Source organism: Melanaphis sacchari, unplaced genomic scaffold (assembly GCF_002803265.2).
Source record: "Melanaphis sacchari strain LSU unplaced genomic scaffold, SCAv2.0 Contig1_pilon_pilon, whole genome shotgun sequence".
NCBI lineage: Eukaryota > Metazoa > Arthropoda > Insecta > Hemiptera > Aphididae > Melanaphis > Melanaphis sacchari.
In genome coordinates this window covers 6,710,104-6,733,706 of record NW_020270976.1, presented here as the reverse complement: position 1 = coordinate 6,733,706, position 23,603 = coordinate 6,710,104, and the positions used below count along the sequence as shown (strand labels likewise).

At 27.0% G+C, this 23,603-nt stretch overlaps 2 protein-coding genes across 4 annotated transcripts in view; one reads left to right on the top strand and one right to left on the bottom strand.

The window, feature by feature from the left end:
- The window catches only part of LOC112593343 (gamma-2-syntrophin), a 43,302-nt gene extending 31,655 nt beyond the window's left edge, over positions 1-11,647 (top strand). For 2 of the 3 annotated variants that reach the window (XM_025337733.1, XM_025337732.1), the window contains exons 2-11: positions 1,724-1,811; positions 1,896-2,075; positions 2,748-2,904; positions 3,739-3,867; positions 5,492-5,557; positions 5,628-5,812; positions 5,894-6,052; positions 8,456-8,680; positions 9,078-9,281; positions 10,188-11,647. In XM_025337733.1, coding sequence (XP_025193518.1) covers positions 1,746-1,811; positions 1,896-2,075; positions 2,748-2,904; positions 3,739-3,867; positions 5,492-5,557; positions 5,628-5,812; positions 5,894-6,052; positions 8,456-8,680; positions 9,078-9,281; positions 10,188-10,304 — 1,488 coding nt within the window. In that variant the 5' untranslated portion in view covers positions 1,724-1,745 and the 3' untranslated portion in view covers positions 10,305-11,647. The remainder of the gene's footprint in view (positions 1-1,723; positions 1,812-1,895; positions 2,076-2,747; positions 2,905-3,738; positions 3,868-5,491; positions 5,558-5,627; positions 5,813-5,893; positions 6,053-8,455; positions 8,681-9,077; positions 9,282-10,187) is intronic. The other variant, XM_025337731.1, reaches the window with a different exon arrangement.
- Positions 11,648-15,262: 3,615 nt separating this feature from the next.
- On the bottom strand, positions 15,263-23,533 carry LOC112593300 (transcription elongation factor B polypeptide 3-like). The gene is made up of 9 exons (XM_025337680.1): positions 22,688-23,533; positions 18,418-19,177; positions 18,233-18,348; positions 18,022-18,158; positions 17,862-17,956; positions 17,569-17,768; positions 17,194-17,340; positions 16,949-17,114; positions 15,263-15,865 (listed from the first exon to the last, which is right to left on the bottom strand). Exons 1-9 carry the CDS (start codon positions 22,778-22,780, stop codon positions 15,798-15,800), a joined length of 1,782 nt encoding a protein of 593 aa, XP_025193465.1. The 5' UTR covers positions 22,781-23,533; the 3' UTR covers positions 15,263-15,797.
- Positions 23,534-23,603: the final 70 nt, after the last annotated feature.

The following is a 23,603-nucleotide window of genomic DNA, read 5'->3' as shown; positions in this document are numbered from 1 at the left end:
TAACCGTACAACTACGACGAAATTATTTATCTATGAAAAATGTAAACGAGCGATTAAATTATTATTGTCTTATGGTGTTTTTTAAAAATGATAAACGTTCGACAATCATTTAGTGTGTTTTATTTTTTATACCTGTATATAATATTATTGATCAAGTGCTTTCGGTACAAGATAGCCGTGTTTATACAGTTAATAATGTACCTACTAAAGATAAACCATTTCAGCAATTTCACTTCCACTGATATATTTAGGTATCTTTAAAAATCAGAAATTAAGTAAAAGTATAAAAGTCTACTCTGGTAATATATTGAATTTTACTTAAGTCATGAAGTACTCGTAAAATATTAGTTTTATGTTTTATTTAATACACTTATTATAATATATATTATGAGTTTTAGTTTATCCGATCCCTATCTAAGCGCCCTTAAATGGTTTTTGGTGTTCGTGGTTTTAACATTTTTTAAATATCAAATGTTTTTCGCGTGTTTTTAAATAATGCATTTTTTTATAGTAGTATTTGCTTACTATTTTTTTTTTTCGTTGCAAATAAATCATATGTATTAGTAACCGCTTACTGCGTTAAAAACACAAAAATGTTGGATACTTTTCAAATATAAAACGCTTGCCAAACCGTCATATATGATAGTGAAAAATTTTTTTCGTGGGTTAGATCCCTCACGAAAACTATATAAATCGCCAAAATACAATAAACTTTTATGTATTTATTAATTTATATAAAACTATGTATAAATAAATTGAATAATAAATTAGGTTTATTTTAGTAAATATTTCATATACATAATTCGTGTAATCCTGTTGATTATAAAAACCCGTAAAAATATAGAAAATACAATGAAAATTGAAATTGTTTTTACATTTTGCCATATTGGTGATGTCGATAGCTAATTATAATTTTATTTTATGTTTATTACTGTACCTAATATCTATTCAATATTATAGAATATTTAAGGTGATTCAAAATTTATGTCATAGCAATTTTATCATATAATTATACATAATAGAAAAAAAATATTTTTTTTTTTTTTTAGAAGTATCATAAATGAATAGTAATTTAAATTTTTTATACATTTTTACAATAATTTTGGGAGAGTTTTGGGAGTTAACTTAAGAAATTCAAATGAAAACTATACTTTTTTGGCAATAACAATGTGAAAAATATATTTGAGTATTTTAATGTTTGAAAATAAAAAAAATCGAATGAGTAGTTTATGAGTTATCAGTGTCTAAAGTTTTTAAGTTCAGATAAACGAAGTGAATTAGCACAAGTATACCCCGTAAAATGTTGGTCTCCGCTCGGTTAATATATTTTAAAGACTATTGGTTTGGAAGTTAAAGGAGCTAAAATAAGATTATAAATTATAGTTTAATAAGGACTTCTAATTTTTAATTTAAATTTATTTATTTAATAATTTTATATTGGCTATAACATAAATTTTGAATTGCCCTGTATTTATATATAATTCTATATTATAATAAATTAAACACAGGACATATATAACATGTATAACATATGTTGTATCCATAATATATAAAGTACTTACTAATACAGTATTTATAATTGATAATTGATAGTAGGTATATATTACTGTTGTTTTATAGTTAATTTTTGTCATTTCATGTATAAATAATGTATAATAAAATAATTATTAGCAATATTTTATTATTAACGGTTTCTTATGTTGTATATATATTATGATTTCAGTTGTGCTCAACTCGGAGAAATTATGCGGCTGAATTTAAACAGTACCCAAGAATCGGATATAAAAGAGGAGTGCCTGGATGGAGTTAAAGTAATAATATATTAATTTACGCATAATGATTTTGCGTCGATTTTAAACACTGAGTTCGAAAACTTAAATAAATAACTTCATTAGGCAAAGACAGGATTAGTGCGAGTGAACGATTCTAATAGAGGTTCATTAACTGTACGGCTGGTGTTAACGCTAGAATGTCTGAAACTCCAGAAACAAGAAGTTGTCGACAACCATCAGTCGTCGTCGTCTTCATCGTCCGAGGATACCATCGACAACTATCAACCTAGTCCAAACTATTATGTATGTAATTAAAATAATGATTTAAATTTTACTTTATATTAATTTACACTCCGTATATTTCCCACCACTGCTCTCATACGTATTGTATATGATGCAATTTTTATACGATTTAGGTATTTAATTCATACAATGTGTAGTTGTTTAAATATATTTTTTAACAATTTCTATACAATTATATATGATTTATAAGATAATTAAAAAAAAAAATATATCACATCGTATTATCACAAGTCACAACACTAATAAAAATTACATAAAAAATGTAAGCAAAGATATCCAATATTCTAATTCAAAATTTGGATCACCCTATGCATAATATATATATAATATAAACGTACCCATATAACGAAGTTCCATCACTGAATAATTTCTTCTCTCAAGTCACCTTCAGTCTATAAAACGTTGCTAATTTATTCGATTAATTTAATCTTATCTAATTAACTTTTAAATATAATTTGCGCTTATTGTAAAAAAGAAAAAAAAACTATTTACAGATTGTACAAATTCTAACTTAAAAAAAAAAAAAACTAATTAAGTACAATATAGTGTTTAATACAATAATAATCTATACAATAGGTACTAAGTAAAAGTTAAACAATGTTGTTCATTCCACTTTTTGTTTGGCTGCAGTAACTATAATAACACGATGGTTTTTTTTAAATAATATTACAGTTGAGATATGTGACCGTGACAAGAAAAAACGGTAGCCTTGGAATAAGCGTCAAAGGTGGTCAAGAGAACAATTTACCGATATTGATATCGAGAATTCCCGAAGGAGGAGCCGCTTACCACACCAAAAGGTTATTTGTAGGAGATGCTATTATAAAAGGTATAGTGCAATATATGATCCACAATTCTGATTTATCTTAAACATAAGACTTCCGTATTTTAACAACATTTCCGCTCAGTATCGTTTTTCAGTATAAACTTAATGGCTTAATATTGTTTTCAAATAGATAATGCGTAAAAAAAGAAATTCGCCCCGATTGATGAGTGTTTGAGCACAGCTATAAAAATAACTATCTCATTTATCATTGTGCTTAAGTTAAAAAAACAATTTTTGTAGAGTGAACAATGTATTGGCAAACAAGTGTGCTTTTGAAATACAGCGTCAGTGTAAAGTTTAATATTATTGTAGTATGAAAATAAAAATATTTCATAAATTATATATATATTTTTTAAATTAACTCTTGGGTGTACAGAATAATTCTAAACTAATACAAATGCATTTAATAAATACGAGTATGTATGTACAATGTTGGTACCTTATACATAGGTACAAATTAAACTATTTACAAAATTATATACGCATATACATATGTATATATATTTTTATTTTTTTTTAAAGGGAAATTTGATAAATGGTGATTGTGCTAATTGTAATACAAACTATGTTGTATTCAAAGAAATTTAATTTAAATACATAAAATCTAACAATATTAATTTCCGTCGGTAGCACATTATCCTACTTAATATTTTTAATAATGTTGTGAAGACTTTTTATACCGTTTATTATTTATACCGAACATCCCCCTGACCCTTTCAGTCACTTCCACCTAGGTATGATTTATGAAAGTATACATTGTGAAAAGCTGTTATAATGTATAAGTTACACCAGTTTTTATATCTTGTTATTGTGATTAATGAATTTTCTTTACAACAGTGAACGATCAGTTGATCACAAACGCTTGCCACGACGCGGCATTACACATTTTGCGGAATTCTGGAAATCATGTTACATTATTAGTCAAGCACTACAAAGCTGCAGCGCCTTTTTTATTAGGAGCTAGAGGTAATTATTTTTATTACTAATTTGTTTTATTTAAGTAATTACTTTATCATATAAGATTTTGTATTGTTATTAGTGGTATTTAAAAATGATCAATAACTAAATTAAAATAAGGTAATAGGTTCTACGGCATTTCTGATGAAAATTACAGTAGGTAGATATAAACAGTGACTAAAAATATTGAATATAACTTATGAGTGAGTTATATTGGATGATGATGATTGATTGTATAAAATTGTTAATATTAATATACAGCTAGCTTAAAAGAATTTGGAATTTTAAAGTTTATGTGTAAGAGAAGTTGCTATAACGTACTAATGAGTGACATTGGCCGTACAATAAAGGAATATTGATTGAAACAAATGTTCAGTATATTGTAAAATTTTATCGATTTTCTTAATATATCAAACAGGATACGATCGGATATTAGAAAGCGTGCGAACACAATCAGTCATCTCGTCCATGGACGGTAACAATACCAAATAATTTTGTAATGGTATCACGATTGTATTACTAACATGTAATAATAAATCCTCTCAGTAGCAATACAATTATCTATTTCATAATTGATTAATAATTCATTGTAATATAATAAGTGTACAATATTTTTAAATTTTTACAGCCGGATTTTTCATTATCATTTTAACTTGAAAATCAAATTCACGCCAAACCTGTACAAATAGTACTGAAGTTTGATATTTTAACTACTCCGTCCCGTGTTTGAATATCGTATAGATCATCATAATACAAATTATTTGCTTATAGTTTATAAGTTTCATACTGAATGGAATATTTGATTTATTAGAATGTGTCGGAGTCTGTTGGGAACTTGTCAGTTTTGCATTGAGAAACTTTCCGTTTGATTTTATAGAGATGATTCACATGGGTATTTTGTTAATGTGGATAAATAGCTATCTGAGTGTCTGGTAATTACTTGTGAAATATTGCATTGTAATTGGAGTATTGAGTACCGTAAAGTATAAAAAAAATATATATAGTCCGAGTTGCTAGCATTTGTTTTTTTTTTTCTAAAACTATAACGTATACAAGTAAAATACATGTTTTTTAATGGAACTGAAAAAACTTGTATCTTATAATAAAATACAGCGTTATCTATTGTACAAGTTAAATCGTGTCATTGCACCTATATATTCTAAATTTATAAAAATATGAATTGTCAGTTATCATTTTTATTAAGTTATTTAAACATATAATTTCATTTGAAAATAATATTACAGTTATACTTTTAATAACTATCCAATTACTTAAAATATAATTAATCATAGATATTATTTCTACGCTTATGCATAGCATTAGTAATAATAATTAATTGTTGAGAAATCGTGTCCTCATCTCCATTCATATTAATTAATTTATGTTTCATAGTAATTTACGTAATAATTAAAGTTTGATATAGATAGATTGTAAATTATCATCTATAATATATTCACACACACTCGGGTATAAAGTATAAATGATAATATTGAAGTTGTTTAAGTATATGTATATTTTATGTCTAATAAATTATATCTTCGTTTTTAGACTTATTCATAAAAATTCAAATTAAACATATTGATAAAAAAATTTCAATAGGTAATAATTAATAATATGGTTTTAATCGTTTTAGGGAAGAACAACAACAATAACGGAGAAAGTGACACAGAAGATGGACCGTGGGTGGATTATCTTATAAGTATGATTATCTCAACAGTTCCATTTACGTATATATTTGTATATTTTAATGATTTTAATTTTGAATTCAGTACCACTGATGATGGGTTATGTAACCAGATACGTGCAGGGTACGGACAAACTGCGGCGAAACGGTTTCGAAGTGCACGGAATGAACGATCAGAATTCTACAATCATACATTGCGATAATGTCAAAAGTTTGTCCGAATGGGTTAAACTTATTTCAGAGAACATTTCAAATCTCTCAGAAATACAAGTAGTAACCTAAGCCGTTATTTCCGTTGCCATCGGTGTATCGATAACATCACTAGGTATTAAGTTTTTTTTTTCTTTTCAGATTAAGCTGTACAATTTAAATTTTGGTATCAACGAGAAAATTGAGTACATGGGATGGGTAAACGAGGGGGTGCTAAACAATAATCATCCTTGGCAAAGTTACTGCGCAAGATTCATGATAATCAGAGGTCGTGACGTATTGCTTTTCGACACACCACCGGTAAGTGTCATTGAAACTTAGTAGGTTTATAACGGTTTGACATTTTCGTAGAAGTATATTATATAATAATGTTTCATCCATTTGTTTATACGCGTGCACGCACACGTAGGAACACATTACTGACGTTTTATTCGACGCATAAAATTCTACGTCTGTCCATATACTATACCATACCGTAAACGATTTATGTCTTATATATACCTGTAATAAACAGTTAAACCTCCTTAAGACGAATTCGCTCGGGACCAAGTGATATTTCCGACTTCCGTAGCAAAGAAGTTTTCATTAAAGAAGCATTAAGAACCTTTACGGGATATATATACGGACTACTGTTATTTGTTGTTGTAAGGAAATTTTTGTTTAATAGGGAATCCGTTACAAGGATGATTTATTTTACTGTACATTATGTACAAGTCTTCTCCGTCAACACACCACCACGAAAATAAATAAAATTACTGTAGATATCTACTACATAATATGTGGAAATATAATCTAATTTAATCTTATAAGGTACAGTCTGATCTAAAATCTTTATTGTCATGTGCAACACTCGACGTTTTGCATATAACATTTGTTCATTAGTACCGTTAGGTACAACACTATTCATTTTATTATATTACCTATATTACTGCATTTGTAATATTTTACAAGAAACAAAATTCGAATAATTTTTGAAAATAGATAATTTTTACGCATAGAAACATTTTTTCACCAGCTAATTTTAAGCTACCTACTATTTGAATAGTACCTAAGTATGATTAATCATTGTTAGGTATAGCTGAATTAATTACACAATGAACCGATGGATATGCACTGTTTAATATTTTATGAGTATAATCCATTAACATGGTTTGTTGTAATACTTCAAATATTATATGTATATTATGTAAATGTATATCGTTCATTTAATAGGGCTTATTAAATATACTTCACTGAAAGTGTTCACTCTATTAAACTCATAAATAACATATATATATATATAAAGTGTGCGCGGAGTAGTGAATGACGTAAGTATTGTATTTCATCTTGTAACTGATAGGCAAGTGGTAACTGTTCGGAGAGCTAATTAGTAATTCAGGATTCAGGACTAATTAAACTATAATACCATAAACTTACGACAAACGACGTTATTACTAGTCGGAAAATTGCTATTGGTGTTCTATTATAAAATAAATATGTTGTCGTTTAGAAACTTCAATTCATAATGCTTAACACGATCGTAAACAAAATATATTAGTCTACAAAAAAAGATGTCTTGAATGTACGTCATGGATATGGATTTCTCATTTGGTGTTATTTACTTTGTAAGTTAGCATCACTGTTAAATTAATTAAGTTACAGAGTTTGCCGAGCTCGAGTGTTGGTCGTTTACCCACAAGAAACTTTTGTCAACAAAAGTCGATTATATTGTAGATATTAAAAGATATACTTAATGTTTATGTTTTTTGTCTTCTTTGATATCCTGTAAAAGTCGCAAAGTTGCAATAGTTTAACAGGCTTGTATGACACATATACACATGACCACATGATCATAATTTAAGTACTTTTTTGTTTTGGCGGAGAAAATTGTATTTTAAGTTAATATTACTACTAATTAGTGATTTAGGTGATCTGCTTTAAAAAAATATTTTCCGAGCTAAATGCTTATAATATTTATGAGTATTAGATTTAATGATGAAACTATTGTATCTAAATATTGTAGGTATCTCTTTAAAAGCATTCTGTATACTATGTTATATTTATTTATAGAGTATATTTACTACCATATTCCGTTTAACTACAAATTCAATAAAATTCTGATATTAACATTTTACAATTTGTAAGTATAACATAAGGACAATATTTTCAAATACTCAGATATTTTATATCATTCAAGGAGTGTCTTGTGGTGAAAAAACTTTCTACTTATTATACACAGTCACACAGAGAAATCATAAAATATTATTGATCAGTGATTACTATAATTATTTTCAAATCATGCTAATCTCCATGTCTTTCAAACCTATTATCTTCAGTACATGACGTTAAAATATTATTCTAAAACTTTTCATTCGAATTTTGATTGAAAAGATAACAATTAGAAGAAAAATCTGCTTTACAATTGTTACGTGTTTTGAAAAAAAGAAGTCGATAAATAAAAATTATCAATAAAATAGCATATTTTTAATTTTTTTTTAATATTTAAAATTTCGTTTGAGATTTTATCATTTTCTAAATAAAACTCATACTAATATAAAACGCGTTTTAGAAAATATTTTTCTAATTCATTACAAAATACTTAGGATGGAATTACTGAGTTTAATTTTTAGAAAAAAAGAAGCGAATTACTCTCACCATCACCTCCCTTGCCACTCCGGTTTGAGACTATAAATTTATCATTTATGTTTATTATACGTTATACAGATGTCTATTACGGAATGGCTAGACTGTGGTGTCGTGTACAAACTGTACGAGTCCATGTTGAGACTAGTGAAGGATGCGGAAAACGTGGACCAGAGACAAAATTGTTTTTTACTACAGACATCCAACGGCGTGTCCCGGTACTTTTCAATGGAAACAAAACAGGGTTTACTGGACGTACAGTGTGCGTGGCATAGGTCGATATGCACGTCAATGATGCACATCAAAGTAAGTACTTTGAATTTGAATACCTATTTAGAGAAAATAATTATACTCGAGTATATTATGTGAACAATTTTTTAAAAAATACAAATAATTGTGAATGGCACTGCGACGATCGATGCTACAATTATCCGCTGCACTACATCAATGTATGTAAATAAGTACATGCAATGTCAATATGTCATCATACTAATTTTCTTTCTCAATTAATTTGATAGAACATTTTTGCAATAATGAGTTTCAAATATCAGATTTTCATACCTAAATAACCTACTACTAGGCATCGATCACTACATTTTATACAATACATATTTTTATATTAAATTTTTATAGAATATATTTAGCCATTCAAGTTAAATTATTGCTCAATGTATTGAAATGTTATTTTTTTGCGTTTTCACAGAGCAGAACGTTTTACGTGTTGTTTGGTAACAACCAACAGCCATCGAACTTGATATTGGACTGGGACAACGGATTCACATTATACGACAACTGGACAAATTCAAATGTTTGGACGTACAAGTTTTCTGAGCTTCGTGGCTCCTCGGACGATCATATTTCCCGGCTAAAACTTCACTTCAACGATAATGGCTGTATTGAAACAAAGGTTGTACGAAATAAAAAATTTTTTAATATATCTTCACAGTATGACTGTGAAGAAACTGTACCTAAATACAGAATACTAATGCTAGGATGATCGAAGTTTTATATAAGAACAAACCTTTAAAGTTCTATTATATACGGGTTAAATGCTCTATGAGATATAGTATATAAGACTTGCATAAAATTACCTTAAATTAAAAAAAAAAATATTAAAGTTTCTAAGCTTTTCGCACGTTTTTTTTTTTATATTACTTGTCAAAACTTACACACACTAATTAATGGGTATACAACTGAGTATAATAATGTATTCAGGGTTTAGTTTTAATATTATTACACTATTCTATATAGTGGTGACAAGGGTTAAATAGAGTCAGTCTATATATAGTAGGACACTGATCTTTAATATGTTAATATTGTGTACGTCACCAGAATTAGTAACTAATGTTTTTAAAACCATGTAGGTATTTGTCTTATGAATTATTGTTTAATACATTTCATGCAAACTGCATTGAAAATAAAAATAAAAAACTTTTTAATATAAATTTCATCAACATCTACGGCTGCTTGCAGGCGTCCACCCTCCTCGTGCGATTTTTGTCAGTATATACATATTACATATATTTTAATGTATTTATATCACTACATGCTAGGTGATCAGAATTCCGCGTGGCAATAAAAAATAAAGCAATAATTGGTCCTCTTCAGTAATAATAATAATAATAATAATAATAATAATAATAATACCGTATCCTGAGTAGCATTGAGAGATTTATACACAACACAATTTGTACGATGCGGATTTCCGATCGTCCTGCACAGCCCTGCAATATCTTGATGTCGCCAAATCCTGATCACCACACGTGAGAAATCGATTTTTTTCTTGATCTTGTATTTTTTTGTCTCCGACTAGGAATTGGTCTGTCAAGAACTGCAGAGCTTGCTGTTCTGCGTGCATGCGTTCCTGACCGCCAAAGTGGTGTCCGTAGATCCTTCGTACTTGAACACCGAAGGGATTCAACAGCTGTAAGACGCGTTGCTGGCAACTGCACTTTACCTATAATGTTGTGTGTAGCATCATAGTATTGTATAATTTATAATACTGAATGTATAAATCAATATGTTGCCGATTTGCGCACGATCTGTAAACAATATATTATAGACTCAGCTATAGACCGCGATTGTGCATATTATTAGTATAATATTTTACTATTATTATGGTTGTTTATAAATATTCAATAATATTATAATAATGTACCTATTTTAGGAAACGTCGTATAATTTTTTTACGTGTTAGCGTTTCAGGCCGTCACCGCGTGCTATAATAATTACCGTATAAACGATTTGTATTATATAAAATACCACCTCCCTTCAATAGACTTAATATTCTGTATTACTTGACTTTTATTATGGCAATATTGTCCATTGTATAGGGATACCTATCACTGCTACAGTACTACGATAAAGTTCTGCATTTATCTATACATAGAGTTTGCGCTTACGTCGCGAAATCGGGGCGAGGTTGGAGAGATTGTTATTATTTTTGATATCCTGAAATTTGAATGTTCCGCCTTGTGGTGTACTGCCTAAGGGTTTCGACATGTCTTGAGTTAAAATTCTAAGGAGAAAACTACAGCTCTCACCAAACAACATTAACTTAAAATAATCCATAGAAGTTCATCCCTTACAGATGATTACACATTTTATATCTTGGGAAAATCGAAGAATGTATTGTGTTTATAACAATGTGGCTTTTTTTTATACACAATACACATATATAATATATGCGACAAAGTCCTAAACCAAGTAAGCCAATCATAGAAATGATCTACCCAAAACTTTATATACACTCACCAGTTTTTGACACTAATTATTAATACGAAAATAATTTACTTTGAATATATCCAAATGTAATAAAAACAAAAAAAACTATTTTGTTATCAAGCTCCCCCCCAAACGCCCCACCTCTAGTTGCGACACCGCGACTAAGCCTTATTATCGTTGAGAGTATTTCATACAATACTTAATTAATATTAATAACACATTGATCTTGTAGAGGCTGCAATAAACAATTAACACAGGGTAGATTATACGAAGATATTTCAATTGGGGTGAATATAATAATTCTGTACATCTTTCGTAGAATAATGATAATTTATTATATTATTAGATACTTATTTCCACAATAGTGCGCAAAAATGTTAGAAAAATAAATTTTTAATGACATGATATGTATCTCTATATAACTATAATATACTATGTATATTTTTATTAAACAATAATTCGAGTTGTGGTTGTTAATTAGTTTGTTGTGACTAATGTGTAATTGTTTTTATAATTCATTATATTTTAAATAATTCAACGTCTCATTTAGATGTCGTACATTATAAAATCGTGAATATATTAGGTATATTGTGTTATGATAAAATATACATTATGCATTTGTCATCTATACATTATACATAATAATATTATATAGGTTGTATAATAGTTAAGAAATGTTCATATTGTAAAAACTGTGTCAGACATTTCCAAGCTCTTGAAATATACTGTTCCTACCTATATAAATATAAAAAAATATTTAAGCTTAAAAAATAAACGCACCTATATAGTAATAATATGTACCTTTTGCAATGAATTTGTATAGAACTTAATAAATTATGGTATTTTTAAGCGCAGACGCGCTATTACTGGCAAATTATAACAATATACCAAATATTATTATTATTATTATTATTATTATATTATATTATATTAAGTAGTTTATGACTAACTATCATTGTATTAGTTAGATCATTTTAAATAAAGATTATTTTTTGTGTTATATAATATCTAGACAGTAGACACTTAATTACAATATTTTCTTGTTTAAAAATTATTAATCTCTTTGGTGAATATATAATATAGAGGTTGTGAACTGTGAAGTTTCTTAGTGCCTATATCTATCTATTTTTCAACTAGTACATTTTTATTATGTTCATTACTCAAATATGTCACGTTGTACCGTATACTATTTGTATTAAAATCAGTTTTAAAATAAGTATGCAAAATACAAACCACCAATTCGTTGATATAATAATAATAATTAAATGGTTTACTTTGTCTTTATTGAATTAATGTGTTATAATTATTTTATGTGTCTAATAAATATTACATTTATTATTACATTTATACAGAATAAAGATTTTGGACTAATAAGCTCTTCTACTGCAAATATAAATTATAATTAATAGATATTTTATAAAGTTCTATTTTTATTTTGTAAAGGTATACCTAATATAAAAGTATGCTTTACTGGGGTTTATTTTGCTATTTTTTTTTTCATAAAAGAAAACGACACTGCGTCACTGTATCTATCGTATTTTGAAAAAAAAGTCGATCACTATGTACCTAAATAATAGTGTACCGCCACATCCGGAGTAGAATACAGAAAAGTTTTAGTCATTCAATATGCAAAATACCGCTGGTGTAAAATGTCGTTTTCAATATTTCAAATTATAAATCAACTGGCTACATCCGTTCATTAGTGTAACGAAGATTTTGCCATAAATCGACGACTGTATAATGACTATAATGTACTATTTACAAAAACGTGTTGATATAACTCATAAGGATATTACGGATAACAATATATTATAATATCATGCCGCTAGCATAATTCAGGTACTTACCTTGGAAATTATATTTTATAACATTAGAAATTCAGTCCATGTCAATTGCCAGTGTTTAAAATGTAAAATAAACTACTAATAATAATTGTTCTTATGAATTATAAAAAATTTGCAAAAATGTACAATTGTAATTTAATTAGACCTTTGAGTAGGTACCATTATTTTAGCGACAGTGAATCCCTGCAAATCCTCTCTAAATCATATAGTACTGCAAGCGCTGGAGGTTAAGTGCCCCGCGTGCAGGTGGTAAGCACCTATATATTGTATAGGTGCTGTCTACTAGCCGCTTCTGAATACAAATTTATAATTATGGGCATGGACGCCCATTTGGGGAGAGGGGCATAACAGGGGCACTCCCCCCCTGAAAAAATTCTATGAACTTGTAATTCAATAAATATTATCGTGATATTGTCTGTTTACGAAGACAAATTGTTTTTTAAAATCACTATTTAAGATATAAAATAAATAAAAAATACACCATGTTATATAATACACAATTGCTATCGTATATTATTAACAACAGGAAGATAAGTAGGTACGTGAGATAAATATTATAAGAATATATCACTCATGTTTCGTATTATTATCGCAGATAATTTATAGTAAACCCATAAACATCACGTATTTCAAGTATTTCATAGGACAACATTTAATGTTTCGACTTCAAATGAACGTATGAGTGTAAGTACCTTTAACTACGATTTACGGATGGCAGCTGATTACAAAACAAAATACACCAAGCATTTTTGTGACTTGGTGCACAGAATGACTGCAGTCTTTCACTGTCTGTGCGATATCTGGTATGAAGTGAGTAATGCCAAGCATTATTCCTCAATTATTATTCTTTTAAATTAAACATTTTTAACCATGAATATTCGTGCATTTTTTAATAGAAAAAAAGTGATGAAAATTGTGCATTTATAATGTTGTGTTTGAACCACATGTATCAAAAAATTCAAGTGTTCTGCACAAGTCAATTCAAATTTCGAACCCGTCATTTTCTACGCCAATAAAATACGGTACCTATACATTAATAAGTTATTACCTAATTATTATATACTAAAAGATTGCGAGTCATATTCATATCTCCAGATTTTTTTTATTTTGCCTCTCTCCCGGCCTCCTTAAAATTTTACCTGTGGCGCCCATGTTTTGCGGGTGTTAATCATAGCAAGAACTGCAGTTATGTCCTTCGTCAATGATGAGGTATCTCTGGAGACGGTTATCATGTAAAGTTGAGATTACTGCAAAGGCGCATATTTAAATTGAGATGTTCCCTTTCGCTAACAGACATTTATGTCCAAAATGATCCGAGCTTCTTAAGCTTTTTTATTATTACGGGACGCGCAGTGTTAACACAAAGGTACGTACCTACATTAATAATATTATATCGTTATGACTTATGATCAGAGTTCGGGACTTATAGAATTTAAAACCATTAAAATAAATGCGCTTAAAAACATCATTATAAGCACTCAATTACTCAAATAAGTATTTAAAAAACTTAAATTTGAGCAAAAATATTTAATTAAAAAAAAAAAACTTTATTTTTACACGACAAAGACATAAATAGTAGATACTAGATATAATTGTAACTGTGCTAAAAATAATATAATTAAAGATTAAACAAAATATCAAACAAAATGATTTGGAAAAGTTTCTAACTAAAAATAAATACATTTTTGTATTATAAAAAAATCAAATTTCACTTTCGAGACATTTTGGCTTATTGTTTATTCTATCATAAATTACATTGCAGGAAAAAACCATAAAAAGTAGAAAAATTGGTCAAAAAAGCATCTTTTATAAAATCTTCGTACAAGGCAAAAAAAAGCACTTTCGAATTTCACATTTGAACGTGGTTGTAACATGACACACACTTTCATACCACTCTGTTACATTTTAAGTCAATCCATAAAAATAAGCAAACGCTCTAAGTCCCGAGCCCTGGTTATAAACGCAAACAACGGGGTCAGAATGTCTGCTGGTGCGAATGTCTGTTATCTACTATTTAAAATTTTCAAATAAATTATATCAGTCTCAATGAAGTATTCGATGGTAATTGGAAATGATAATTATTTATTGTCACGCTATCGGTTCGTGTTTGGCCTTTATATTTAACCCCTATTTTTAGGTCATCGATTTCTGGGCGCTAGGTACCTACTTCAACTGCGTGATTGTCCGTCCACTAGCTATATTATGCCCATATTAATTTTATACACAAAAATCGATTTCTCTAAAGATACTTACAAATTACAATAGAGTCAAGTATTCGAATGTAATATATAGGTTATTGTATGATTTTATTAAATACACATTACAGTAAATTGAATAATTGTATATTGTATAATATTATTGTGTTAACAGCTACAGCTCAACGTGTTACAGTGTAATATAACAATTATTATTATTCATAATACATAAAGCTGGATGACCGATACGGCAAATTTAAAAATGTATAACGTTATAGAAATTAACGCACAATTTGTTGAAAAAAAAACGTAAATACTATATAATAATATAAGGAAATTATGATACCTATGTTTAGGTAATAGATATTAAAAATAGAATCAACACTCAATTCAGTATTACAATAATATTAATTAGAATTACAACGACCATGTTTATAAATACATCTATAGTAAAAAAAACCACAGTAACGTGTTCACATTATGCAATCTTAATGCTAATTAAGAATTAAAAATAAAATAAATTCAAAATTCAATTCATCACAGTAAAACATATTATTAAATCTCAGAACCTTGGTGGCAGGTACGTCTTTACATAAATGTAAACATTAAATATGCGTGTACGTAGGGAAATACTATTATTTCAAGTATGTCATGAAGTAATTAACGTCTGCGTGTAGATTTAATGAGTTGTAACGCCTTTTGCATCAAAGGAGCTTTTTTCTTTTTCACTAAAATAACAGAAAAAAAAAATACATACAATTTAATACTATCTATAGAACATAAATCACAAACATATAGATTTATTGAAATATCATTATAGTTTAGAGGAAACCACATACATTTTTTATCTTAGTCAATGGTTCAAATAACATGTTACATTTATTTAAGAAAAATTATGTTTTCAAAAGTAAACAATTAAAATTATTTTACTAAAAACAACATTAGGAAGATATCAATATCTATTGTTGATGAAATATTTGTTAGCTTTTTTAGATTCAAAAATAACATAGATAAAATGCATTAATGTAAAATAGTTTTTTTTTTATAATTTTTGATTGATCTTGGAGTAAAATAACCTATTATAGAAATTATAGAGTATAATAGTTTGAGAATTCGACATGTTGGTTTTATATTTTACTATAACTTAAATTTAAAAGAAAAAAAAACAATGTTTATACATTGAAATGGATATTATATAATTTTTAGACAACATGTCATACTTTTAAAAATAATATTGTCTTCAATTTTTTGTAATGATTTTCCTTTAAGATAAAAAAAATAAAAATATCTTGAGTGAATATAAAATACATAAAATATTTATATTGCATGTGGACTAGAGAAAAAAATAAAGAGTGTGCTAACATTTCTTTAAAACATAATTATTATTTAAATATATTAGTTGAGCTAACTTTTAATTACTGTTAAAAATCAGAACAATAAAATTATGGTTGTTTAATACTAATTTATTGTTTTCAGAATTGAAATTAGATTTCACAGAAATGACATGTTATTGTGCTAACCTAATCAGAATGCAAAGAGAAATATTTATTTAGAAATCAAAAGATTCAAAATTAAAAATGCAATTGATTTCTTATAGATTTTAATTCAATAACAAGAATAACACAATCTTTCTAAATATCACATTGAGACAATTCATACTCAAACTATTTAATATAGATGAAAAGTAAATGCAAGTTTTAAAAATAACCATCTTTATCATATTTTTAAACATAAACAGAAAAAGAAAAAATAATTAACAACTTGAAATATATAAAATATAGGTAAAATAGTAAAATAGTTTCTATTCATACTCGCACTGGATGGTGTATGGGCAGAAGTCAAAGCAATTGGTACGCCAGTAGCCATGGTAGTAGATTTTTTGTTGGAGGACAGTGCTTCTGCAGTAGAATTTTCTCCCATCATTGATTTGTTTAAGATATTACGTCTATTATCCGCAGTAGCCGTTTGGAATTTAGCCTGTAACCAATAATAAAAATGCACAAGACAGTTAGAAATGTAAATTATATAAAAACAAGTTATAAAATTAATAATTTGCCTGTTTTTTAGCAATGCCACGTGGTGGTTTAACTGTTGAATCTACATATGCTAGTTGTGTTTTTCTAACAGGTGTGGATGCAGCTTGATTTGCATTTATATTCCGCCGTAGTTTGGCCAATTTTGTTTCACGTTCTTCTAGACATCGCTAAACATCAAAGTACTATATTATTATATTCATCATGTTAAGAATTGAACGTTAATTAAAGTAGTCATTTCAAATTTACTTAGTAAAAATATTTTTATGTTTAAGCTTTCTATTATAAATTAATTAAATAAAAAATGTATTGCAATATAATTCTATACAAATAGGAAAACAATCTTTTACTGTGTAAAAATGTTTTTGACAAATAGTTAATTTATAATTATTAATTACTATATAAAAATTTCTCCATGGTTCATTTTTTTCTGGAACTTTATTACGAAATTCCTTTTTGCAATGGTACTCCCATAACACTCCAGTATCTTCAATCAAATAGTCATTGAACTGTTCTAAGTTATATAATTGATCAGGAGTAGCGTGTTTCAATATTGGTTCAAGTATACTAAACGGAACTCCACCAGTATATTCCAAAGCTAAGCAAAATAGAAGATGTATAATAATAAATATATGTCTATTATTTTTAGGCATGATAAAATATGATTTTTTTATACAATAAATGTAGTTACCTTCTAAATGATCCTTAATAGTTTGGATACAGATATCAATTAATCTAGGAACTTCAGTATATATTGTACTCTTATTTCCAGAGTAAACTTTTGTCCTGTAAAATATTATATCTTAGAAATAAAAATAAATATAAGCAAGGTGTTTTATATACTTAAATACCTCATATTTTTTGTTGTCATAATTTTAGCCAACGGATCAAGATCGTCTATTTTTTTTTTCTTTACGTCTAATTGAGATAGTGGTTTATAGTTAGCAATTAATTCTTCAGGATCTAAATTAAATGGTGCCAACGGACTCTAGAATTAGGTATATAAAAATGGTTAACATAGTAGTTTTTAAACATAAAAAATTTGTTTAAAATTAAACTGACTGATTGTATAGAACTAAATTCTCGCTCTGAAGACCTTGATCTATCTCTATACTTGGACTTAATTTGTTTCTTTTTAACTATTTCTATACCTAGTAAAGCTTCTTCAAATGTTTTACCTGAAAAACATTTTTTAATAAAGAATTAATTATTCTTTTGTATATAAATATATAAAATGTTTAACTTACTATTACTACTATGATTAGCACTAGTTGAAGGCTTAGATTCTTCCTTGGTTTTATCCTTAGTACTTTTTTTCGAATCACTTTTATCTTTGTGACCCGACTTTGATTCATTTTTGTCCTTGTGAGAGTGAGATTTAGATTCAGATTTATGAGATGATTTATGCTTATCTTTTTTTTTCTCTGAATGTGAACTTTTTTTTTCTTTTTTAATACTTTCAGCATAACCATTAGTATTTTCTCTATGAGAAGTTGTTGCAACATTTTGTGCAATCTCACATCTTTCTGGTTCTTCTTTAACTTTGACACTTTCATACTTATAATCTTTTTTTACTTTCTTTGAGACATGCCCATCTTCCTGATCATCTGTTGAGTTAGAATAAGATTCCTTTCGTTTTTTACTATCTTTATCTTTTTTACTTTTTTTATGTTTTGATTTTTCATGATGTCGACGGTAAGATGATTCATGGTCACTTGAATCATCTTTCATTGAATTGATTACTTCTGATTCATTAATAAATTCTTCATTATCTTTTGGTGAAGATACATCATGATGTTCTTCATCGGAGTTTTCCTCTCTATTATAGAAATTTTCAGTTTCTTCAATTTTTACTACATTTTTCCATTGAATAACTAAAGATTTTGCTGATTCTCCAATGTTGCCATCATATTTTCTTAGATTGTTGACTACTCTGCCAATTCCAGTATTTTGTAAATTTTGAACAGTGATAGGAAGTCGAGAAAGTTTAGTTATACATTTCATTATCTGAAAATACAAACAATATTATTTATTAGGTACTTATTAGTTATATATATTATTTTATAATGTAACAAGAGATGCATTTTATAATTTATAGTTATTTTTTTATCAAATCTGCAAGGATTAAACCTTAATCATTAATTATAAAAAGTAAATACTGATATACTAGTATTTATGACCAACTATAATATGCATAGATTAAATAGTAGTTATTACTCAACTATATTATATATGTGTATTCTATATAAAGAAATAGATACAGCATTTAGAAAAAAAAAGAATGCTTGTTAATCAACATATTTTATGAATAACTTATAAACATCATTCAATTATTTCAAATAAAATGTGAACAAAATTCATATTTTTAAAAACTTGGAAGATTTTTATTACGTTTTTTTTTTTTAAATATTTAATTATTTTATTATAATGGTATTATCTAATATCATACAATGGAAACTAAAGATTTTTTTTTTATATTGTTAATATAAGTTTACAAATATCTTTTATGGGCAACAGATTAATGAAAATATTAATAATAATTACTAATTCTAATAAATATTAAGGTATAAATATACTATAATATGCATGTAAATTAAATTAATTAAATTATGAAGTTAAAAATTATAATTAATTAAATATTTGATATTTATTTTATACATGTTAAGAATAATGTAGAATTTATATAAATAATTACATTAGTTCATTATGTTTTTTTATATTTGATAATAATTATCATAAGAAGAACTTGAATTTTTGGCATATGTGATTTATTTTTAGGAAATAAAATGTATTACAATTTTATCCAATTATTTTTTTTAATAAATTTTAATACAATTAAAAGATATTTTAAAACATTAATACAACCAATTTTTATGACTCTTCAATGCATTAAGTCTGAACCCAAGTAATATAGATCAATAAATTCAAATAGAAAGGGAAACGTTTTGATTATAATTTAAATTTTAAGCTATAACCTACCTATCAGAATTTGGAACATAAGTAAGCTACAATATATAGTATTATAGTAACTTAATATCTATGTTTTAAAATATTAAAATATAATTTGTACATATACTTATTTGTATTTTTTTATTGAAACCTATAATAATATCTTAATACAATTGTTTTAATCGTCAAAATAAAATATTCATAGAAGTTTAAAAAATAAAAATAATATTATAATAATTAAAATTAAATTTTCTTTTTTACAATAGTTCTTTAAAATTAAATTCAAGTATTTTGTTAGTGTAAGTACTTAATAATTGTACATAATTTTCTCTCATTTTCTTATCTTCAAAATACCAGACTAAAGTGTACAGATTGTTATAAAAATTATATTTTTATAGCAAAAACATTAAAAGTAGGATACAAATAATACGTATGTATTTAAAAATTCTGAAAACAGTAACCTTGATCTACTGACCTAATGATGCTCTTTAATATATTAGACCACAAAACATACAGGAACTTTCACTAAACATATAGTTATTAATAAATGAGTAAGTCTATAATTGCAAGAAATTAGTAAAAACTGACTCATAAAAAAACCACAAAACTATAAACTTAAAGATACAATAAAACAACATTAGTAATAAATTTGATGGTTACATAAACATCAAATTCAATTTTATGGTTTGTGATGATTTCATAATATACTATTTGTATAATCATATATTATTCCAATAGTAGTAGATGATATTAAGATTATTATTGTCATAAAATTATTGGGGTAGTTATGAATAATATAGATTTTTAAGAAAAATACATTTGAATTTTTTTTAAATTTTGTTGTGGTTTATACTTAAAATTTTTTATTCAAGATTCTAAATTGCATAAAATTCTATTTTATTCATATTGTTTTTATGAATTGCATTAATTGAAATGATTCACTTGTAGTAAAAACTGACAATTTATAAAAAATCATAGGATACTCATAGCTGATATGTTAAAATTTTTCATATTATTACAATTTTATTTTCATTACTCATGAAGTATTTAGAAAAAAATTTTTATTTATTTTTATTATTATTCCAGTTATATTATTTTAAACTAAATAGTAAATAGAATCATAAAAATTTGACAAACAAAATTTATAAAACTGAAATTTAACTTAAATTTGTATCTTTGACATAATTATACTTGTATTTTTACATTTACTTTTTTTATTATTTCATCTTTAAAAACTGAATCTAATAGCAAAAAAAAAAAAAATGTTTATTTGCACTTGTCAAGGTTTAAACATGTTTAATTGTTTCAAGAACATAATAAAACACTAGTAATACTTGCAATATTAATTCAAATTTGGAAAAAAATTAATAGGTATGTATTAGAATTATTATAATAAGTTCATAATAATCTATTTCAGAAATATTTTTTAAGGATAAGTTAAAACTTTTTATCATGATTTTTTAAATACCTATTTTGTTATTATTACTACTCTCTTCTATCTGTACCACAATTTAACACATTCATTATGTTTGTAGTTTTTTTTTTAATTATATAATATTTAGTCTCCCCTAATAATTATTTAATACAAATTAAATTTCTTTTATCGGCTAACCTATTATATAATTATCTAATTAAAATTAATGTTTTTAATCTATAAATCGATTACCTATGAATTGGTTTTGGTATCAATACATTGGATCTATTTCATAAAATTAAGGAATTTTTATTAAAACTAATTTTAAATTTTTAACAATTTAGGTTTATTACATTTCCTCAGAACTACTACCTACATACTTTTAGACTGTTTCAGAGCTATAACTCTATTTCTTTATTTTATTTCAAAAATTTAACGAGGAATAAAAAGAGTACGTCATAATTAGTTTTTAGTCTTTACTTACACCAGTAATATTAATAACTTATAAATATGTTTGTTGGGAATAATATACAATATACAGGTCTAAAAATAATATAATATCCAATAATTATACATATTTAACTATACAAGTATGTAGGACCTACATTATAGATTAGTAGGTTAGTGCTGAAAAAATTGTATTAGATCTAATAATTTAATGATATATAAGTTTACAGTAAATGTACTTAGGTGCTCTGTCATAATTAAATAACCAATTTTGTGTCTACAACAAAATAATAAAACCTCATTGAAAGACAACAAAATATTCATGGATAAACATGTGATTACAATAGAAATGTATATGCGACGAGCTCAATATTTTTAAGGATAATATTTCAATATTATAGCTAAGGAAATATGTAAGAATGTTGGGAATAATATTCTTATAGAAGGTGATAGTTTAAACAGCTTGAAGTTTACATAAAGAATCGGGTTACATATGGAAATAGAGAAACAAATTTTGAAGACGTGGGATTAGTGATCACCAATTTGGGGAGAATTCTACTGGATGAATATTGATTGATTACTCTAGCTCGGGGTCTATTTTTTTTTTTTTTTGTGAAAACAGATACGTCAACAAATACGGGAAATCAGACGGCCATTGAAGGGAGCACACCAGCAAGGGCTTCTTATAGTCTCTTACATGTACGCACCTTGTCATTGTCGTTGGATTCGGTAGCCCTGCTGATGTGTCTCTTGTAATGTTCGATCACGCCGTTCAGCTTGTGCATTTTGGAGTCGTCCATTTTCACGCCGACTCGCCGGAAGACGTGTCGTGCATACGTTTGCACTTTGAAGTGCAAGAGTCGCTTCAGTCACGACGATGGCACGCTCAACGGCTCAGTGAGGAGGGGTATAGACAGCCAGCAAACGGAGTCTGATGCGTCCTACGTGTCGCTAACTACTTCAGTATTCAGTCAAAGTGTCGCGTTACCGTGGAGCTGTGGAGTCCGCGGTGAACATCAATAATTGTGAAACGAACGATTTTGTGTTCGATGCGGTTTATCACCAAAACGTAAGCAAAGATCAGCTGATGGCGAGGTACACATGACGTTCTATCATTGTAACAGTTTTAATCTTCGTAGCCGTAATGATAATGCGTTGTTGTTACCGTGATACTGATTCTCAAACTCAACTGTAAGCAATTTTAACGTTTTACTACAGAATGAAGGTGCTAACGATGTGGGGAAATCGCGCACACAGATTTCATAATAATAGCTGTAAAAAAGGCTAAAAGTACATTCAAACGTCTTAAGGTGTTATAAATTATAGCAATAATAGTTACACCGTTGGTATCATGATTTTGAATAGATTTAATCTTAAATTCTTCTTCATTAAACACGTCGACGCTCTATCGTGGGCACATGACGTTGTAATGACCCACAAACATACTGTTCAACAAAAGAAGACAGTATTTAAAAATATAGATTGAGATGCCTTGTTCGTGCCCGTGGCCTACAACGATTTGAGGTTTGAGCATGTATTAAAATTTAAAATTTAAAACGGTACATTTTAATTTTTTGGATTTGAAATCAATCATGCCGTTTTTTGCATTGGTGTGTGATAGCC